We start from the raw sequence: 23,152 nt of genomic DNA on the forward strand, positions 1-23,152 counted from the left end.
AGCATGCTGATTACTTTCTTCAGAGCTAATTAAATGGAACAGGCTAAGATGCTGCATTTCTCTTTGGTCACTGTTCAAAATGACAAGAGAAGCAGCCCTTTAAAAGCAGCACAGCTTTCCACAAGGGCATCCCAAGAAAGGCTGGCTCATGCTGCTAACTGAACCCGCTCCTCTGCTATTTGAGTTGTGCCACACACAAACGTTCTTCCTGCAATAAATACCTGACCATGTTTGGCTGCTAATCTGCAGACACGTACCAACATCCACCACGCTCTTCTACCCGCTGCAAGCGTGTGGAATGCGAGTTGTTTATAAACATGTAAGAAGGGTCACTGGAGCACCAGCCTGACAGCCTGCATTCCAGCAGCTCCATCACTCCTGGTATCACCAGGCCCCCTTCCTCCCCTGCAGATCAATAGGAAAAACACTGGCTTGTTGGAGGCCAACCAAGAGGCTGCAAATTCCTGGCAGCTGCATTTGAAACGAAACAACTTTGGATTAACTGTCACAAATCAGCAAATGCCTTCTCATCCAGAATGCACTGCTGTTCATACCTCTCTGTACATCAAACATGAATTTAAAAATCATTACACTTCTACAAACGTGGTGCATATCTCAGCATCAGTGTATTTCATGCACGCTAGTTCATACATCAGTTTTCAATTGGAGTTGAGAGGAAGAAAGTGGATGGGAAGAAAAGAATACATACACCTCAAGAAGGTCCAGAAATGGCTTCTAGCTAAGTTAGTATTCCAGTCACCAGAACTGGAGTGCAGCTTGGGAAGCAAAATCTTTAATGCAGTAGCCAGCTCTTCAGAAAAGAGCCCTGCTGTGAAGCAAGCTCAGTAAGGACAAACAGAGCTCCAAAATTCCCCTCCTGCAAGTCAGACCCTGATGTCACGCAAGCAGCACTGCTAAACTTTGGGCAGTTAGCTTTTCTGATCAGCATGGCTCCCCACTCGTAAAAAAAAGCAAGTTTAAGTGTTTTTTCCTTCCTCGTTGCATTTTTAGTTCATTAAATGCACTCATTTACCAAAAGTGATTTTCTTCTTTCTGAGAAACAAAGGCAGCTTGGCAGTGACTCAGTACCCAGAACTCACTTTCTTTGGAAAAGACCAGGAAGGCTTTAATTACACATGACTACAAATGAGGTTTCTACAGGACTACAGACAACCCACTGAGCATGAAAGAGGCAAATTCAGACCAAAGAATGAATTAGGGGATAGTATTTAAACTGAAGTTATCCATGTGCATGCTTCTAGTCCTTGACAAACAGGAGGTAGTTGAACCAACCTTATTTTTCACTTGTTTGTAAGTCTTAGCCCAGTCTTCACCACCAACACAACCACTCAGGTTTTTAACGTACTGCTGCGATGACCCACAGCTGCAAAGGAAGGTGGGATGTATCTTGGTGTATTTCTTCTACCAAGAACTGGCTGACATTCACCTGGCACGTGTGGGTACCTGAAAAGCCCCAAACCCTGACCTGCAGGCTCAAGGCATTGCCCAGTAACTCCATCATGCCTTACTAAGGTGGCAGCTGCATCTTATCCTTTCCCTCTTCATCCCTCTTCCATCCTCCCTCTTCCATCCTCCCTCCAGCCCAGTTCATTTTGCCCTGTTACTGAGGAATAGGAACACTGTATTCACGCACCGTTCCTTCGTACCAGATGAAATTTGGCCTTTAGGTATTAATGATAGCTATTAAGTGTATCTGAGATAAAATAACTCTCCTATAAGTTACACAGTAAAATCAGTAAGACAAGTTGATATCAATCAAAGAAGCATTCTGCTTCTTTTAAGAGGCTAAAAAGTTCTTGTTTATTACACACAAGTACAGAGCATTATTGACCTGGGACTTCCTGATTAAATGCTCATTAGTGTATGTAGAGAGGAAGCCCACACCACTGGAGCAAGCAGTAATTGCACTGCTCCCAGACCATGCACCAAAGCAAAGCATTCCCTATGTAATGCAGACAGCCCAGCTGCCATCTATTTCACTGATGTGCACCCCAGTATTGAAGTTCTGAGATGGAGTCAGTCTAAAACGTTCATAAAGGGTGCTGTGATGCTTATAGCATTACAAACTGTAACTGTGCTCCCAACACCCACAGGCATGGAGCAACCTGCACTCCTCACAGCCTGTATGCCCCTACCTACACTGAACAGCACTGCATTTCACACTCATTTCATTAGCAACACCAGGGATTCACTTGTTAGAGTAGGAAGTGCTAAGATGCCCTCTTATTTGCAGTCCTCTTGTCTCTGGAGAAGTGTTGAAAACAGCCAAGCCAATAAACTGAGCTTTGTTAGCTCACATCTCCTTCAGAGGAATAGGAATTACTGAGACATTCTCCAGGAAGCAGAGAGCTGAGGGAATTGATGCCTGCTATAAGCAGAGCTGGACGAGAAAATGTTTCTTTTCCTGGCACACATCAAACCATTACATTCTCACTGCTGACAGCTCCTCTTGTCACTTGAGAGCTGGGTATGGAAGAAAAGTTTTTATTATATGTACAAAAGAGTATAATCCCTAACACGCCTTGTCTTCTGATGCTCTGCTAGTTGTTTAAAGGAGCCCTTCTGCTTTAATCAGGTTCAATTGAAAAGGATCTAAAATCCTACATGGCTATGAATGACCCACTTAGACCTGTGCAAACATCCACACTGAAATATGGAGGAGGAGAGGGGAGATTTATTCCAGTACATTTAAATTCACACCTTAGTCCAACTATGTAAAGCCTTAAGTTTCATTGCTGCGTTTGAAGACAACAGAACTGTTCTGTCCATTTTCACATTCAGCTGCTTCAGAAGCCTGTAGTATTTTAAATAACTACCCAGCTCTGTTTCTTGCAGGTCTCAAATATATCCTACTCCTAGGCAACATGAACACAGCCACTGAAAAGCTATTAAAGCAATCTTGTTGATGTCACCAAAGAATAAACACTGTGTATTTGTTCTACTCAGTAGATTTAAGAGGCCTGTCACATGAAAAACTGGCACTGAAATTCTCTGCTTCAATTGAAAAGACAGTGAGAAAGCTTTGGATTTTCACATCCATTCCAGAAATTCCTGAAATAGAAAGCTGAAAGTATCTGAAACAAAGACAACATGACAAAGTAACCCAGCACACAGATTCAGCAGCTGCTGTGCAATACCATGAGGACTGCACTGAAGTAATACCTCCTATTTTCTTACGGTGCCCTCAGCATCAGAGGTGATGGTGGTAGCACGGAGGCAGAGGTTCAAGCTTCCCACCAACATCCCATCACATTTTGTTGCTGCTGTCTAGAGGTAATTGCCTGCTTGCTTTTAGATCACCATCACCCCAAACAGTGCTTACCTAAAACACGTGGGATGCATGCAGTGAAAGCAGAGGAACCTTCACAAACGGAGGCACTGTGGCTTTTGCACAAGGAACAAAGCTCCATTACACATACCAGGAAGAACCAACACTTTACACATCTCTGTAGACACAGTCCAGGCTATTTCACACCCACTTAATGTCTCAGATGTCTTCTGCAGGGTTTCAGGTACAACAACAGTTTATACACTGCCATCAGCTATCAGGACACACAACTGAGGTGGTATTAGAAATGAAACGGCAATAATTGCAATAGCTTGCCATTAGAGCTGCTGACACAACACGTCCCACACCACCTGGATTTCTGACAACAGGACCTTTTCACATGTTAACACTGCTACAAAGCACTCCCAAGTGAAAGCAATAGCACTGACCAGCAGTGGTGTTTCTGGTCACCTTCCTTCAAGCAGCATTTCCATGGTTACAGTGTTGATCACTACTGGCTTTAAATACATTCCAAATATAGATCAAATGCACAGCTTGGCATTTTAAACAGCCCTAATAACCACCCTGCAGGCCAGCTCTTGTGAGCCAGCCCTGAGTCTAAGGCATAATGCACTTAAATAGCACGTTGTGTTCACTCCTGAGAAGTTACCAGGCATACTGCTTATTGTATCACCCCGATCATTTGTAAAAGCAATCACCAAAGCTGGGCAGATCAGTGAGGAATCATCACTGAAGTACTCAGTTCTTTACCTTGAGCCAGAAATCCAAAGGTTTTAAAGGACTCTGCGCTTATTATTTGCTCAAACTCATAAAGCATTCTTGATAAATTTGAATTACACTAAAAAAACATTGCGTATTTGCTTAAGACCACCCCAAAGCAAAAGCAAGGTGGGGAATAGAAGGAAAAACTGCAGGAAACTGAAGGGAAACTGCAGAAAGCTTCCTCTGTATCAGAATGTGCAGTGATGTGAAGGCTACAGAGGCAGTGAACCAGTTTCAGAAAGCAGGGTTACTTTAATATTTTAATACCTCATTAATATTATTTAGACCTTATAAATAAAGCAAGAGAATCAAAACAGGCAATGAAGCAAACGTCTGGATTAGTGGAATTTTCCTGGTAACTTGCTGCTGAGTTACACAACTGTGGTAACCAACTTACCAGCTGGCAGCACTGGAAGAGATGGGCAGGCACAGAAAAGCTCTGTTCTAAGGAGAAACATCACCAACACAAGCTCTTTTAGTACAGCACTGTGCTTTAGCCCCTCGGTACATGCATGGATAACTCCTGATCCCCTCCTGCATGGGTGCTGTTCATCAGTTGGTCATTTCCATTTCAGAAAACTAATCTGAGAAGCTTTACCAGCAGAATTATAGTGGTGTGATTGCTCCATATGGATGCATATAATGAAACTGAAAGGGAACTGTCGCATAACTACCTAAAACATTTTGCCACATGCAAACACACTTTTCTTCCAGATAAAAAAAAATAAACTTGTCCTTTATTCCAGCTCTTCCATAACTTGCACCTTTATTCCAGCTCTAAAAACTCGAGATTTAGCAAGCAAGGAAAAAAAAATTAAAATAAAAATAAAAAAATCCCACAGTTTGGAGAGAAAGAGTCTGACCTTGACACAAGGACTAACGTTGTCTTTTATCTGCAAAAATCTCCAACCACCACAGGCATGCCTCAGCGGAGCTCTAATTGGAAGAGTGGTTTCTTTATAACAGATATGAGCCTCTTGTGGTTCGCTTGAATAAATTTGCACACCTGAAACTGTGTAATACACGTTCCTACCTGTGAGAACCTGAATGTCCACCTTCAGAGAACACATGAATGAATAGGGCAGATCTGAGGAGAAAGTGGGTGGCCGCTGAGAGAAATTAAGAATTACACCTGCTTGCCTCAGAGATGCTTACAAGGAGAGCTTCATTCTTTTCCTCCCTTTGAGAAGTCTGGAGAGCCTGAAAGAGCCCAGGGCACAGCACTACTCCACTCAACAGCTACTCTAACAGCTTACAACTTCATTAGAGCTACTGCAGTCTCAAGACATGAATCTCTAAAACAAGAAGTTAAAAAAAAAAAACAAACATTGGGCAAGTTTGCAAGTTTCTTCCTCTAGGAAAAAAGACTGAGGACAGAAAACCCCAAGAGGCTGAATATAAATAAAGCCATTTCCATCGTCCTTTGGAGTAAGCAAGGAGAGCCTGCTCACCCAGGTTAGGCTGGCTGGTGACTGGGAGACCAACAGTAAAATGCTGGTTGGAAAGGAAGAAAGAAAAAAAAACACCAAAGAAAAAGAAAAACCTGACATAGTTGTGGTCTGAGTTAATATGGAACATCAAGGACAGCAAATACAGTGACACTGATACATGTCACTATTACACACCGACCTTCATTGCCCTAGTGGGGGTAATAGTGCGAGATTGACTTGCAATTCCACTTTAACATGTTTGTATTAAATGTGCAAAACCATTCTACAGAGAAAATGAGTGTTTGCTCTGTCCGTGTTCCAGGCAAGACAGATGGAAATCAGTTCTGGCTCAGAAGCCACGTAGCTCTGAGCACAGCGCTCAGTTTGACAGAATGTGCCTTGCAATTAGCATCAGCTTCACTAGCTGCTGGGAGAGGAAACTTGGCTTCTGACCCCAATTGCACAGGACACGGCTGCTCTGGTTCAAGGTTAGAGTGCTCTGGCAAAGAGGCTGACCTCCAAAAAAGCATCACAGGAAAGCTGGCCATGGGCCAGTGAAAGCTGAAATGCTCTGAGACCGCCGCGATTACCGGGGAATGTCAGCTATTCTCAAGCACTTCCTACTTCTCCGCAGCAATGGCAATATATAAGCCTTTCCACAGCCCAGAAACATATCTTTGAGATTAAGATACACATATGGAAGGACTGCAAGCCATTAAAACCTTGTCTTTCTATTGCTTGCAAATAACCACAGTATGTCTTACAGCAGCTGAACAGTGACAACTCCGTTTGTTCAGCAATGCCAACAGGCGTCCCCTCATGTACAGGAGACAGCCACACTGATATGCTGATTTCAGGATTTAATTTCCCCATTCCTCCCATTAACAGAATTTGTCTGGATCCTCCGCAGTCAGTTTTACTTGAGAATTCCACTGCAATTCCAATGTGTCCACTGAGGATTTATTTTTGGAACTGCCACACATCCTTACCGAGTGCTTCTTCCATATTTCAGGCTTACTTTCCTGGATGCCAGAATTGCTATTCAGCAGGGTTGTTTTTGTCTTAGAATCACAGACACTTTCACCAAGCAGCCCTATTAAGACACACTGAACATATGGAATATATATATATATATATCCTTTATAAAATTATTACTGTTTAGACAAAAATCTAGTTTAATGGTGGGACAGGGAAGATGGCTGCAGTGTTGCTACAGGCTCAGAATTTCTCTGTGAAATATTAACAGAAGGGCCAGAGCCTCTTACTGCCACAAAGACCCAAGTCTGCTGATCTCCATGCTGATCAGCCCCAGTTCCTTGCCACCCCTTGCAGAGGTTCAGCCAAACAGGTTTGGCTTCATTGTCAGACTGCACCCACCAGGTTTCCATTTGGCCTCCAAGCAACACTGACTGCTCTACCAGGAGTGCAACCACTACAGTAACCTTTGGCAAGAAGGCAGAATTCAAGGTGAGCAGTGTAGATCAGCTGTCTGGATCTGTTTTTTGGACCAAAATATCAGCTTCTAGGTAAAACAAGTCAGATATACTCCATTAAGCAAACCAATAAAACTGTTAACTGCATCAATTACATCGTAGCCATTCACTAATGTCAAAGTAATGTCATCAGAACACAGTATGATAGGGACTGGGACCTGCATGAAAAAAAAAAAAAAATTACCTCAAGCTAGAAAGTTAAATGCAACATTGCAAACATGTATTCTAACCTTACACATCTGACTTCCCAGGAAAAGGCTCAGAAATGTTCAAAGATGGAAGATAACAGTATGGAACAGCTATGTCTCATATGGAACAGAGTGGGACTCATCACCACAATAAGAACTTGAGGTCTGAGGGAGGTAACACGCAGCTATCTAACGAGCAAGGAGCATGATGAATGTGAGCACAGAGCAGGTGGTGTGCAGCCGAGCCAGGCTCCAGATAAAGGATATCTCTCTTGACAGAATGTGTCATGAAGCACAGCCACCTGCTGGAGGGTGTCATGATAGAGAGCTCGCTTTGTTCCAGAAAAGAATTGGGTGAGCACAGGAAGCCAACCACATATGGTGCTATTACACACAACAGGCACTTTCTGGACTAGAAGGGCTGTCAAGACACAGCTGTAGATTGAAAATGTATCAGAGACAGCATTAGCACTTGTTTCTCTCATCCCTATCCTCTTCCCTAGAGGGATGCTGCACCAACTAGGTAGGACTTAAGCTGCTCATCAAAACACCACTGCTAGGTGCCATGCCTGCCAATAACCAGCTAACACCACTGCTAGGTGCCATCCCTGGCAGTGGGGTGGTGCAGCCTCTGCACCCCACATCTGCTCACCAATAAAATGAGATGCCACCAGCTTCAAAAGGCAAAGCAGCTAAAGAACAATCGAGATTCCTTCCATTCGTTTCCTAAAAAAGAATTAAAATCATAGATCATAATCACTGCTTTGTTCCTCACCCTCCTTCAGAGCAAGGAAAGGCAGACTAAAGGTGGAATCAGTTTAGTTGAAACAGAACAAAAGTTCAAGTGAAATTGCATTAAGCCCTGTTCACTGCAGCGTCAGTAGCTGCACCACGCAGACCATGAAACACTTCAGTAAGTAATTTCACAGAGCCACGAGTTCAGTAACGAAGAATTTATCCACAGACCAATGAATTGTACAGCAAAGAGAGAGTTTTGCAAATTAAGAAGCAGAATTTGTATGCTGTATGGAACAGCCAGAACATCCTCTGGAAAGTATTGCACTGATTGATGCTCCTGAACCGGAACAACATTTATAGCATTCACATTTATAAACAAAAAAGCACAGTACACTCAAGGAAGGAAGTGCTTTCATCAGGAAACAAATGGTTCCCCTTCTACTGTGGCATAAACAAATATAAATAGGACCCATCACCATCCTCACCATCACTGTAGAAATGTTCTTGTTCCACACAGTGAGGTCCCTTGGTACCATTGCAATATGAAGGATTACAGCAGCAGTAAGCAAGGCAGAAGGTTCCTAGCCAGAGAGACCGAGGTGGTAATGGAATTCTGCAGTATAATTCCCAAATGTTACACAGAATGATCTGCACCAAACCACCTATACTTACGTGGTGAGACTACACATAATATCAGAATGAAAACACTGCTGTAGCTACAAAAAATAATGATAATTTAGGGCTTAACTTTAGAAGTCTGACCATGACAAAGTCTTGATGTACTGATTTTAAAGAACCCAATTGGATACAACGAGCTTTTCCTTGCCCCTTCCCACAGTTCCTGTGCTATCATCAGAACTGAAGCTGGCATGCAGCAATGCCTTCTGAGACTTCTATTTTCAAGTTTGCTGATACATAGACTCCTCACTTAGGTCTTACTTGGTGATAACTTAAGAGGAATCCAAGACACAAAATGATCAAATCTGAAGTTTCATACATGAAAGAAACCACAAGACTGCAAGACACTAGATTATTATTATTTAATTTTTCTAAGGTCAGGATGGATTCCTGTTCATACCAAATCAACTCACTGAATCTACATTTCCAAGCCATTAAGCACAACATGCAAATACTGTGCCCTGCTGAACACCACCAAGCCAAAAGAGTGCTGAATCAACTTTCCAGCAGCTCCTTCGCTTAGCCTTACAGCAATCAGCTTCTGCATGTTTCAGGCTGCAGATCCCTAATGATTCCCCATGGAATCAGGGCTCCCTCACAATGCCATGCTGACTTGTGCTTTCTCATGGCAGCTGCCATCATCTCAGCAACAGCACAGGAGGGGAAGAGCAGCTGCTCCCACAGGGTGCCCACCAGCCTCAAGTGAGCCTGTTGTGGCAGCCAGGCAGACAAAATCATTGACTCTTTGTTCCAAGATGGCTTTTTGAGCAGCTTATCTCCCCAAACTGGCTTGCGGATGAACTGCAGCATCGTTTGCAAGAAAGTATTGAGAACAACCTGGTATGCTGACTTGGCTGTAATGAGAAACCACATGTTTCTTCTATCTCTGACCCCTAGAAGAGAAAGCCCACGAACCACAAGCTGATAACCTCTGTGGATTGGGGTGAAATCACCATTACTGAGCAAAAGGGGGGCAGAGAGAAGAAAAAGCTTAGCACCTGATCTCAGATTTTGAAGGCCTGTGCTTGCTTATAGCTTTGTAGGAACCCTGCTCCACATTGCAGCAGATCCAGGTGGTGTCAGACAGCCCTTGCAATGCAGACTTTGGACCATGTTGCCATCATATCCTCCGCATGCTTGTAGGCACAACACACCTCAAGTATATTGATGACAACTGCAACAAGCAGCACGCAGATTATGAGAAAGCAGAATGATTAAATTCCTTGTAATAAGTCCTACTTAATGTTTTACCTGAGCTGCTAATGTTACCTGCCTTAACTACATCATAAAAATCAGATGAAAAGAGTAATTCAGCTTAACAGCCTAATTCCTCATTTAAAATATACACAAAGTAATTTCAAACTGCATGATAAAAAATGAAGAGGAGCTCACTTGGGAGAAAACAGACCATTTAAGACTAACCTGTAATTAATTTTTACTTAAGCTAATTAACAGATTTCCCTGTAAATTCCCAGAAGATTCATTCCATATTCAGAACACAAGAGCTTTAAGATCACATCGCCTTCCTCCTTTCAGAAACATACTGAATTTCAAGTGAGTGCAAAGCAAAAACATCAATCCTGGTTATGAAAAGTCACAACGTACCCCTAAATTCTGTGTTCCAAGATCTGGACTGTGATTTAATGTGACTTGTTGAAAGTCCCAAGGGACTGCTTCCAGCCCTGAGGCTCTCCTATCCCATCTTTCATTGGGTACTTGTTTCTTCTGAGCATGTGAGCTCAGATCTGTCTGCAGCTCCTTCAGCTCGCAGCAGGAAGAGGAAATGCAGATTATTGAAGCTGGAGGTGCACATAACAGGGCACACCATATGGAAATACCTCAGCCCACGTCTGCAGTTGATGTCTGTGATCTCTAAATTAACCCGTCTGCTCACTGGATGTGATTTTAGAACCTACAGATACACCATATCTTTGATCCACAAGATTTTAAAAGCTTGTACGCGTGCTTAAGGCTAATTGCAGATTGAATTACAAACATGCAGATCCTAACCGTGGTACCAGGAGCGCCCAGGACTCTGCTGAACATACCAACCATTTCCTTTCTCCCATGCATTCAACATATTTTCAACTCCAAACGTTCCTTGGTTGATCATTAGACATAGAGCAGCACTTCACAGCAGTTCAGACACAGAATGGCTGCAAAGTGTGGAATTGAGTGCTTTCAGAACAAGACCAGGACTGACACTGATTTTTCTTCCATTGACACCTTTCAGAGTTTGACAGTAGCAGTGTTTTAGCTTTTAAGGCATAAAAGAACTGCCAAGAAAACCTGACTAAAAGCAATGGGTGGAGAAAAGTGCAGCTGTCAGCTACAGCTGGGTCATGTGCTTGCCCACAGAGAACAGGAAACTGCTAGCCATGGAAATATCTAGGCATGCCATGAAATAATATGTAAATTGCACAGTAAGCAGGCTGCTAAGTCAATATTTTTCCCTAGTGCTTTGCTTAGCTCTTATGTTTATTAACTACAGCTCATTCCAAACAAGTGGCCAAAATCTCATTTGTTCATACAACACGTTGCAAACACAAGAGACCATCAGCAATGGCATCAAACAGCAGCTGAGCTGCAGACACTGATTCCAAACTCAGTGCATCCATACAAGGTGCTGTTCCACAGCTCTCTCACTAATGCATTTCCAACAGCAAATAGGGCTGAATTTTCAACAAAGCCAGGAAGCAAAGCAAATGAGGGCCTGGGAGTCTTACAAAGGAAGGGAAAAGAGCTGAGCCTAATCCTAAAATTAAAGAAATTACTTGGCAATGGTAAAGTCCAGACCGCATTCCTAACTCCCTTGTGTGGCTCCAACACCAGGTATTTTAACAGAGTGGAAACATCATTTTAGGTATTCAAAAGACAGCAAACCACCTCTGAAATCACCTTCTGGAGGAGGTTCAGGAAAGACCTCACTGTGTCCTTCCAATACTTGAAGGGAGCATATAAACAGGAGGGGGAATGGCTGTTTACAAGGGCGGGTAGCGATAAGACAAGGGGGAATGGTTTTAAACTGAGATGAGGAGGTTTAGGTTGGATGTGAGGAGGAAGTTTTTCACCCAGAGGGTGGTGAGGCACTGGCACAGGTTGCCCAAGGAGGCTGTGGATGCCCCATCCCTGCAGGCATTCAAGGCCAGGCTGGATGTGGCTCTGGGCAGCCTGGGCTGCTGGTTGGCGACCTGCACACAGCAGGGGTTGGAACTGGATGAGCACTGTGCTCCTTTGCAACCCAGGCCCTTCTATGATTCTATGATTCTAAAGTTTGTCCCTGCCACAGGCAGATCTGGAAACCTCAGCTATCACAAAGCAACAAGCTCTTACAATGCACATTAATTTGACTAAACATAACACTTATTATTTAATAGTTTAATGCACACTTGCTGTGTTCAGTCATGGTGCTAGTCACGCTTGCATCTGAAACTAAGTAATTTGGGGCTGCAAATAAGACGTTTTCTAAGCGGGCTGTAAGAGCAAGACATTTTCCATGGGGCTTCCAGAACCTCTCAGAAAAGCCTGCAGCTCTCAGGACATTCAGTAAGTTGTTTTGTTGTGGGTTTTTTTGTTTTTTGGTGTTATTTTCCCAATAATCTTATTTTCCATTTGCATGAAACCCCATGATAGCAGATAATTTGTTACTTGAATTTACTATGGTAATTAAACTCAAGGAGAATTACTTAATGCGTGCCTGACCAAAAACAAGCTGTGAATCTCCAAGGTTAATTTCAGCCTTGTGTGAGTTAAGAGGTCTTCAACATTCAACCTCTTAACTGGCTTTTAACATGAACTTATTGGCTGAAGGCACTACATTATTCAGTGCAAACTCCTTTAAGACAACATTAAACTTTTGTCAAGTTACCAAAGTTGGAAACTGTAAGTTTAAACTGTCATTTTCCCACATTTCAGCTGCTTTCAGTACTAAGTAAATTTAAACAGGGACAAATAAGCTTAGATTCTATAAACATCTGTGCAAGTGTTCATATAGAGAAATACACACATATACACACGCAGTGTTCGAGGCATTGATTATGACATATGCCACAGAGCTGCCAAAACCATCACGTCACAACGCAGAACCACGTGGTGAAGTTGTGCTGCCAGCACCAGGCACGTCAGACAACATGGTAACTTCTGGTCAATGATTCTAGAAGCTTTCCAAGCCCAGGAGATGCTTCATTAAAAGATTTGCATCCTGTTGTTACTGTTATCAAAGCAGCTTAGATATTATCCAAAACCACGCAGCTCATCAGTAAAAATAAGTCGTCTCCACGGAAGTGGCTCATGTTAAATTTTACATGGCTTGCCTTTAATGTTAAAGGAAGGCAAGAAGCTCAAAGTAATGCATCTCCCCAGTCACTGCCTACAACTGCGCTTCACCAATTCCAGACTCAAGAGATGAGGGGCTGTGCTTGAAGAACACTGCCAGACAGGCATTAGGTTCAATAGCTGAGTCCTGGATTTCAGCGGAGGAGCAGAAGAGAAACACTGTCATAAAGAATTAAGAAAGGGAAAGGATGCCCACATTTTGAAGTCTTCCTATCATAACTGTCTGCAAAACACTTGTCAATCTTTGTCTAGGTCCAAGGGGAATTAAATCCAGTTTTTGGTCTTAATGTAACTGGGCTCATCCTTCAGAGAGAGAAGAAAGCTCCCCACATGAGAGCAATGTGAACTGAGTGCTAATTGTACTTCATTCTCCCCTCAAGAACCTCTTTGAAATCCGTGATGGGCAAAGTAGGCAAGTAGGAAGCTTACTGATCCTGAACCAAAGGGAAACAGTACCAAAAAGCATCCAACTATCAGATACTGTTCATATTCTTGGAACAACTTGGCTCACAGAGACTCTCTTGCACTCTTCAGGAGATACATTAACAGTTGGGGTAGATTACCACATCCACTAAAAACCAAAAAAGTAACAGAAGCAACATGGCAGAAGGATGGTCACCCAGTGAACACGTTCTGAACAAGCTCAAATAGTAACCTGTGGCCCAACATAAATAAGTATTATCACTAATCCTGACTTCCGGGCTCAGCAAGTATCAAGCCAACTGACCTTCTTCTTTATAAACATTCTTCTCCTCTTTGTTCACTGTTTTAATCTTTCACTGATGGTTCTTTTCCTAAAGCTGCATATGCAGTGTAGCCTCCTTCCCTTTACAGGAGAAGAAAAAAAGTCTTCTATGTAAAAAAAGGCTAAATATTTGCTAAAAATTATCCTGGAAGTTTTGTAATCCCCCAGATACAGAACAGCTTGAGAACTCAATAGTCTGAAGTGTTCCCAATTACACCCAATTAAGCACTGTGAACAATCCTGAGGTCAGCTCAGTACTAAGATTTCTTAAAAGAAGAAACTGTGCCTCCCTCTCAGCAGCCAGGTAAAGGCTCCTCAGTGCAGCAAAACCTGCAGAACTGTGTTCAAGACACTCAACTCTGTTCAGTGTTTTTAGAACTCAGGCCGCTTTAGCACTGAAGGATAAAGAGCTGCGTACACAGATTTAAATTCTACAAAGCCACTTAGCTTAGATATACAAGGTATTCAAACATCTTCAACATAGCACAGATTCTTATGAAAATAACCATCCCCTGACTTGAACTGTTTGCAAGAGCAAAACCTGCAGGTGTACAGTGGGGGCAGTTTCAGGAATATGATAGAAATTGAAGGATTTCACCTGATGTGATTTAATCCATTTTTTGCCCTGTGACTGCGAAGGATCACTTCCACAAGGAGCTCTGCACCTCAGCCCATGCGATCTATCCAAATATTTACACAACGAGCACCATTAAAACTCTCCCCCAGAGCCATTAAACACAGCTTTTTCAGCAAGTGAAGCAATAGGAGTTATTTTAGACTATTTACATTTTAACTGTTCTTATCTGGTAGAAGCTGACCTGACTGCTCCCCCATAAGTGCCCTTCCTAACTCACAAGAACCACAGTTGTGGTTTTGGCTGAATAGACTTTAAAATGTCAAAGACTGACTTCCTCTTCATTTTCTAAAAGGAAAAAAAAGAAAGGGGAAGAGGCAGAGAAAGAGAGAACCCAAGGTTTTTTTTGTTAGTTTTAGTACTAGCATACAAACCAGCAGTCACACAGCCAAGAAGCTTCTGGCTATCTCTCTAGCCTCCCTATTTTTTTTTCCCCTCCCCACATGGTAGTGCCCCTGCTCCCAGTGCTTCTTCCTCTCTGTTCACACTTAATCCTGCTTTCATGGCTTCTTCTGTGTTTTCTATTCTTTTACAGCCCAAATGAACAAAGAAACCACCACGATAAGCCTTTCATCAGTGCACTAGATGCTTTCGCCCAGCCTGGAATAGATTGGTCCCAATGATCATAGAATGATTTGGGTTGGAAAGGACCTCAAGGATCATGAAGCTCCAAGCCCCCATCACATGCAGGGCCACCAACCTCCACTTTTAATACTAGACCAGACAGCCCAGGGCCCCATCCAATCTGACCCTGAACACCCTCAGGGATGGACAGGGCATCCACAGCCTCTCTGAGCAGCTGTTCCAGCACCTCACCACTCTCTCTGTGAAGAACATAATCAACATGAAAGCACACTTCAAAGCAACTTGTGCTGTAAGTTTAAAACAAAACAGTCTGTGAGCTGTACTGAAACGTGTAGGGAAGAGGATGTGTTATATAAAAATACTCTGAGGAAAAAGGAAACAGTCAAAACACACATCTCCCATATTTGGTACATCAGCTCAGACTTGCGTGTTCCACAGCACCTATCAGTGGTGCCCAGCTCGTACTGAGCAACACACGGAGCTACCAAGTAAAGAGAATTTAAGCAAAAAATTGATACTTACAGCCATAATCAACTCAAAGGGGTGTTTATACACCCGTATGGGTGACTGATACTTCTGCACCATGGCTGCGGTTATGAAGGGCAGCTCCAACCTGAAAAAGAAACATTCAAAACCATTTGTCAGATGCAAGTAGCCAGTTTTAGACTCCTCCTCAGACAGCAACTCCAGCATAACGTAACAGCATTGCTTGCAGTTCTCCTTTCACAGCTTCACCAAGACTTCTCAATGAGCCCCTAAAGAGCTGTGTGTGTTTTTATTAGAAACGAGCTGCCGTTCTAAAAAAGGCACCAAATACCACGATTTCTGCCCGGTTTTAGTGACAAAGTTCCAGCACACGTTGTGTGCTGCTCATCCCCTGAGCCGCTGCTGGGACAGTGGGAGCACCTCAGGGCGGAGCGCTGCTGGGCTGCCAGCACGGGGCTGCTTGGAGCCGTTTGGGATCGGCGTCAAGAGGAACGGGAGAAGTAAAAGTATCCCCAACGTGAAAACCCTTCGCTTTCGGAAGGAAAGCGAAAAGGAGATCACAGCGAACAGACACAACGCCTTCAGATATTGCTTCCAAACGAGCAGAACCAGCGCTCTTGAGAAAAAAAAACTTCGGCAATGTCCGTCTGTAGTTCCTCCCTAAGGTTCATTTCCTCCCCAGACATTCCAACGCACAGCCAACGAGGAATCCACCGGCACCGGACCCAACCTCACCCCAACGCGATCGCTTCGACTGGCCGTACAGCAACACACCGCCAGGCTCATCTGAACGAGAAACGGCTTTCACACAACAACTTCGCCGCACTTTGGTCTCTCAGCGCGATCCCGCAGCCCTTCGAGCAGAGCTCAGCCCGGCTCACGGAGCGGCGGCACCGCGAACAAAAGAGCCGCGCAACAAAGCGGCGCTGCCGCCCCGCACCGGGCACCTGTTGGGGATCGCGGGGCCGAGGGCTCCCCGCCAATGCAACGAGGAGAGGAGCTGAGGGTGAAGCGGGCTGGGTGCGTGGGGCCGCGCGCAGGACAGTCGCTTACCGCTTATTACAGCCCGCCGTCACGCCGCCCAGCCGCTCTCCGCTCTCCTCATGTCGGTGCGGGGCAGCGCCGCCGCCGGTTCCGGCACAGGAGGAGGAGGAGCACAGCGCCGCCCGTTGTTAGTGGTGACGGGGCGGGGGGCGGGGCTTGGCCGCCGGCCAGCTCGACGCATGCGTGATGGCGCAACGGCGGAGGAGGAAGGTGGGGGCGGGAGCCTTCGCTTCCCGCTGTAGTTGCGCCTGCGCGTTGCGGCTCGCTGGTGCGGGGGTGTGCATGCGCAGTGCGGTCCATGGCTTTGTGTGTCTGTGAGGGGTGGGGCTGCTCCTCGTGGAGCTGTGGGCTCTGTTCGCCCAGTTTCTTCCAGCTGGTCTCAAGTCCTCCGTCACTCCCCTCAACGTGGGTCCTGTGTTACTCATAGGAGGCAAAGCTGTATCTCTGCAGCTCCTCAGGGTTCAAAGTGCGGGCTGTAAGGTTAGATGGAGAGGTTGGGTGTGAGGCATGATGGTGGGACACCTGAGTGTGAGACCTGTGCCGGGTCTGAGGCACACGTCCTCAAGGCAGTGGATGAAAGGAGTGTGGGACGGGTCAACCTGGAGAAGAGTAGGCTCGGGGGATTCCTCATCACTGCATCTCCGTGGCAGGAGGTTGTGGTGAGGTGGGGATTAGGCTCTGCTCCCAGGTAACAGCGATGAGAGGTGATGGACTCAAGTTCAAGCACAAGGGAAGGGTCAGGTTGGATATCAGGAAATATTTCTTCTTCCTAAGGGTTGTGATGCAGTGGCACAGCTGCCCATGGAGATGGTGGAGTCACCATACCTGGAGGTGATCAGGAGCTGTGGAGATGTGGCACTGAGGGATGTGGTCGGTGGGCATGGGGTTGGATGTGATGGTCCAAGAGGTCCAAGCTCAGTGATGACGCTGAGCTCCAGAGGCACTTCTGTGCTGGGTACGCAGCATAGGCCCATGCTGAGAGCATCAGCAGCAGCCCTGATAGCATCACAGGATGCCTCAGGAGGACTGCTGGGCAAGGGGAGACAAGTGAGGACAAGGAACTGCCCCAGAAGCCTGCCTGGGGCATGAAAGGTGGAAGGCTGAAGCCTGATGTAACTGATGGTATCTTCTGAGTGAGAGTACTGAAGTGTTTCAGTCACAACCCCAGCTGGGTTACTCACCTGAGGGGAACGCACACAGCCCTCAACCAGGGTGCTCACGGGTGTCCAAAAGCATTCTTTCCTGCTACACAGTCACACCACGGTGTGCTGGAAGCAAGAAGTACAACCATGCTTCATGCAGCAGTCTGTGTTAGAATAAGGACTTGAAAATTAGGGGCAAATGCCTCTGTTCTCTCCAGAGACTCCATTAAAGCAATTCTTTCACCCTAAATGTGTTTGATTGCTGGCTCCGAAAAATAAATCCACTGAAATTTAGAGTCATTACCCAGTCCTTTTGGTGCAATTCTGTTTCTAGGAAGGCTAAATTTGTGGTTACTAGTAATTAGTGATTCAGCAGCAGTTCTCTCTTACACAAACCACTTGTCTTAGTCAATAAAAGTCTGTAGTCTGATCTGAAACCTGTCCTTACAAGACGTTGTTTAACGTGTTGAGCAATTGTTTCTCTAAATCAGTTTTCTGTGGTGGTATTTGGCCAGTTGCACTCGTGTAAGTGAGGTTCACTAGTTAATCTAGTGCCTTTGTAATTAGATGGAGTTATCTGATTGATATTGCCTGCCATTACGCCTGCAACATCCTTTTCCTGCTCTGAAAGCCTGAAATATAATTCTACCGACGTAGCAGGGGTGAGGAATGTACGCCCACTCGGATTCCTCTTTGTTCATAACACTTCTCCATTTTGAGACTGGGAAATCTGATTAGCTGCCACTGCTGCATTTAACCAGACAGCCAGGCCAGAAAAGCTCTGTGAAGGCTCTGAAATGTATGGATAAAGTGAGGGCGTTATCGGTGCATCATTTAATGTCCAAATGGGTCGCAGGAGATGTCTTGGCTTTTTGCTGTAGAAATAATCTGAACAAGATAGACGCAGCAGAGGAAAGTAGAATGCTCTTAAATGTTTCTACTGTTTGCATTCCTGTTACATCTTCTCCTATGGAAGCTCCAGCGTGGCATCACTAGGTGGAATATGAATTAATGAAGGAGTGGGTGAAAAGCTCAAGGAATGCAGTGAGAGGTGCTGAGATTTGAAGCCCAAGGGGCAAAGGCTGCAAGTACAGACTGATATTTTCAGAAAATAAGGCATGAGGCATGCCAGACAGGGAGGGAAGCAGGCCTTATGGAGGTCATGCAAGGCCAGTCGCTGCCCAGCACGTGAGCGTTTTTTTCTGGCCTTCCTTCCTTCCCATTATGAATTCTGGTCATTCTGGTTACACAACTCAAAGCCCGGACATTTTTCCTGTTTCGGGGCAATATTCCCATGGAAATGAGAGCGATTGGCAGCCAATCCTTTATTATTAATATCAGCTAAATCAAAGTGCAATTGCCTGGGAGCAGAATGGGGCTGATGTACACGCACACAGAATGCCTCCTGGCCTTGCTGTGAGTGGGTGCAGGGCTGTGGCATCCAGCAGGCAGGAACTCGTCTTGCTCTCTTCTGTTTGCATCCCAAGGAGTGCAGGTAAAGGTGAAGCTGTCATTGCTTCTTTCTGTCCAGCTGGTCTCATCTTCACAGCTTTTGTACTGAGGAGATTGTTAGGAGCTGGCGACAAACCAGGAATGCCTTCATTCAAGTTCTTGCTGCTAAGCACTAAGCACGTTAAATGTTCCAGAAGGGGTAAGATTTTGAGTTCAGATATAATGAAGTTCTTCCAGAGTAATTCCCTAATAAATCAGTTATGCCTGACTCAGTGGAATTTTATGTACCTCTGGCTAAATTGAAATAAATGCCTGCTGCTTCCTAAACATCTGAAACCACGAAAAAGCTTCTAAACAGTCGTGTTTGCACATAAAACAAGCAAGATAACTGGCAGGCAGTTGGTAGGGCAGAAGTGTGCCCCGCAGACATACGATTCTGCCTTACACACACTTCTTATTAAGCACATTACGTGTACTTAGCTGGGTGTCACAATTCTTTCTTCCCTTTCTAGGCTATCAGCTGCTCTGAATCCCTTCAGCCCTTCACTCTTAGAACCAAAGCAGCTGTGACATCCAAGTTGGGTCCTCCAGACATATCTGGATGTGCTCATCTGTGTAACAGCTGATGTGTGTTTGAAAGCTCCCTGCACAGCACATGCTGTGGAAACACTGCACAGGAAGAGGATAACGCTCACGTATCTCTGGAGATCTTCACACCCTTTGCAATGTTAGGGAATATATTATCCATCCCAACATACAGACGTAAGCAGAGGCTCAGAAAATGCCCCACAAAAAGTAATGCAGTGAGTCAGCGTCGAAGCAGACCAGAGCTCTGTGCTCCACAGTGATGCCTTCATTCCCACATGCTGCTGCCTTTTAGCCCTGTGGTACTTTTCCACCCTTGACAAAATTAGGAATGGAGTAAAACATCTCTGTGTCCAGGAGGATGCTGTTAATGTACGAAACCTAAGAGATGTGAAACCTGTGCAGTGATGTTCACTTAGGGTTGAGCTGGCTTGAGTGAGCAGTAGTGCGGTGCAGTATAAATGAGGGTGTAGCTTTACACTGTTATTCCATTTATCTGAGTTTTCCCACGTGTCACAGTGCAGAACAGCCATAAATGAACTTGTACCCTGCAGCCCTTTATGTTTCGATGCCACAAACAGGCAGAAACATGGTTTGTTGGTTGTTTTTCTTTCCCTTTCTTCTGAAGGGACTGATAGAAAATTGAATTCTAGGCTAGGAGCTGTCAGAAACACCAGCTGCCAGCACTCGGGCTGCAGCAGCTGACATCAGAGCATGGCTGCCAATGACATTAAAAGCTACGTAGACAAGCATCAGCAAATAGGACTGAGTTGTGATTCATCAGATATATGAATGGGGTGAGCATGTGAAAGCATCCCAGCCCTTATTCACATCCTCTCTCGCGAAGCCCGTAACCATACAGTGCTTCCTGCGTGGTTCTGCTGCCTGTAAGCACTGTTAGAGCAGTGAGCGGGTGTGCAGGGGTGGGGGCTGCTGGTAAGGGATAATTAAAGCATGAGGAGAGCTAGCAGAGCGTTTGTACCAAGTGAAGCATCAGACCCAATGCTTATCTCAATGCCTGTGCTGGATGTTTGTAACATCAGGAGGCTGACAGCACAGACCTGTTAGGGAATGTGGGGAGGGGGAGGCAGCCTTTGGGACCCCCAAGATGATTTTATCCCCGAGACACGAGGTGCCATGGGAGGGCCACACTGCCAAAGGGAACACGCTCCCCTTTTTGTCAGCATAAAAACACTTGGATGATAATTTATTTACTATTAGCAAAGATGCAGTCGTGTTTGTGGCACAGGAAGCTGGAACTGCAAGCAAGGAAGGGTTTAGTGGGCTTTTGGGAACGCTTAGCTTTTCTAAGTGCCTTTGGAAATGCCACTTAAGCCCAGCTGCCGCTGCCCTGATGCCTGCTGGGGCTCCCGGTAGGAGTCATTTCCTCAAGTGACTTGCAGGGCCACCTGGATCTGATCCATTCATTAATGACACTTCTCCGTACTCACAAAATATCAATCTTGACTAAGAGGCACAGCAAATGCAAATTTCCTACACAGATAAAAACAAAGTAATATCCCTCCTTCAAATGAGTCTGACAGTGTAAATACTCTCCCCTACTTCAACGAGTGCTGAATCAAGTTACTGGATGTTCACTAGCTACACGCTGTCTTTATTTGCCTGTAAAATGCTCTGATTATTACGCATTTATTTTAATAACACCAGAGGAGTAATAAGAAACAATTACTTGTTATTGAAAGTTCTCTGCAAACCCAGCTCCTTTCAAAGCATGCACTGCACCAGAGCACGGTCTGCTCCCTGTGTGTGAACACTGAGCCCTTTCACAGGGTCAGGGTCAGCACAAGCCTGCTTTGTGGATGCTGCACTGCTGGTATGAAGGTGCTTATATCTGTAAAGTTTATTTCCATGCCTGAGGAAAACGAGGTGTGTCATTATGAAGCACTTCCACACCAAAATATCTACCTGGATGGCTATTCCAGGGTTTGGGTTGTTTTAGACCATGCTCTGAGTGTAAAAGCTAAAGCAGCCCAGCCTATGCATGGATCGATCCTCTGCTGGCAGCCTTCATCCAAGCACTCTGAGAAGAAAACACTTGAGAAACGAGCTTCACAGCACTGCTCACAGCCCATAGAAATGCTGCTTATCTCCTCCGATCAGCAGAATTCTTTGCATGAATTCCAGCCCTGTATCCAAGGCAATCTCATTATTTGCTATCCACGCTCAATCTGCTTGCTAATTTCTTTTTCCTTGTCATGGGGGAGGAACCTTCCTGTGCTCCACAGCGTGCATGTGCTTGGGAGAAAGCAAGGAGACACATAAAACATCACCCTCCTGCAGCAGAGAGAGCCTGGATGGGGAGTGGGATTTGGAGCTGTGCCTTCCCATTGCTCTGTGCCACTGGCCCCAGCGATTTCCATCCCAGGGAGCAGCACACTGCTCTGCTTCACTGTGGCTGTAGCTGTCAGCACTGGGCAGGGGAGCCCCAGCAGGGAGGGAAGAGGTGGAACTGCAGTGAGATGTGGAGTTTTTTCTGGGGCAGCTTCCCAACAACAGCCTCAAAATAACCTGGTTTAATGAAGGGCAATGGTCTCCAGCACACAAAGCCTGTTTGCAGTCGTGGTTTCAAGCTGGTAGCTGCAGACTGATGTGTGACCACTAAGTATTTCAAATTAGCTAATGAACAGCTGCCCTTTTCTTTGCTTCTGGTCACAACCAGCCTGTGTCTGAGTCAAACAAAAGGGTCCATATGTCACAGTGCAGCTCCATGAGCAGAGCCCAGCAACAAAACCCCCCATCCCCAGTGCTGCAAAACATGGACTGGCAAACTCACTTTGTCTCTCAATCAGTGGGGAAGGACATTTTGGGCCCTATGCCACCACTCCAAGCAAACACGCAGCACGGGCACATCCAGCAACACAGAGACACAGGCGGTTCCCAAACCCAACAGCACATGGATGTAAGACACATCACCACAGCTTTGCTCAAACATCAGAGGTTTTAAACATAGGCAAGTGAACAGCCAAGAAAAAGCTGCCCAGCCCACAGCGGCTGCTGCAGTGTGCCATGGGAACAACACTGTGCATATGATCAGATTCAGCAGGACACCAGCAGCCTAAGGGTCCTTTTACATTTGGCTTGCAAAGGCTAAAAATAGCTCCCCAAACCACACTCTTTTTCTTGCTTTGCCACCTCCTCCCCCTGTTGTCATTCACTGGCACTTCTGTATGCAAAGCAGCATTTGGAGCAGGACCTGGTAATTAGTCTTCAGCCCAGCAGCTGCAGGAGGAACAGCTGGAGGTGTTATTTTGGTGGGTTACTCATTGACTCCACCAAAAACAAAAGGAGCCCGGAAAACTCTGAGCAGCCCACAGCCACATGACAAGGTCCTACTGACAAAAAAAGAGATAAAATAGAAGAGAGAGCCCTATATCCTAAAGCCGATTAGTTATAGCAATTTCTCCAAACCTAAATATAGATTAAAAATCCTCCCTCATCTTTAGCTCTGTTGGCGGAGATCAGAAAGAACAAGGAGGAGACAGAAAAATTTCATCTTTTGCTTAACCCCCTCATCGGCTGCAGAG

The 23,152-nt window shown here is 45.2% G+C and overlaps 1 protein-coding gene across 2 annotated transcripts in view; it reads right to left on the reverse strand.

Annotated features, from left to right (window-relative positions):
* SEC14L1 (SEC14 like lipid binding 1) overlaps positions 1 to 16,568 on the reverse strand; it is a 34,912-nt gene extending 18,344 nt beyond the window's left edge. Inside the window, exons 1-2 of one of the 2 annotated variants that reach the window (XM_048964901.1) lie at positions 16,438 to 16,568; positions 15,421 to 15,511 (exon numbers count right to left, since the gene is read on the reverse strand). In XM_048964901.1, coding sequence (XP_048820858.1) covers positions 15,421 to 15,483 — 63 coding nt within the window. In that variant the 5' untranslated portion in view covers positions 15,484 to 15,511; positions 16,438 to 16,568. Of the gene's footprint in view, positions 1 to 15,420; positions 15,512 to 16,119; positions 16,229 to 16,437 lie in introns of those variants that run through there. The other variant, XM_048964902.1, reaches the window with a different exon arrangement.
* Positions 16,569 to 23,152: the final 6,584 nt, after the last annotated feature.

This window comes from Lagopus muta, chromosome 18 (assembly GCF_023343835.1).
Source record: "Lagopus muta isolate bLagMut1 chromosome 18, bLagMut1 primary, whole genome shotgun sequence".
Taxonomy (NCBI): Eukaryota; Metazoa; Chordata; class Aves; order Galliformes; family Phasianidae; genus Lagopus; species Lagopus muta.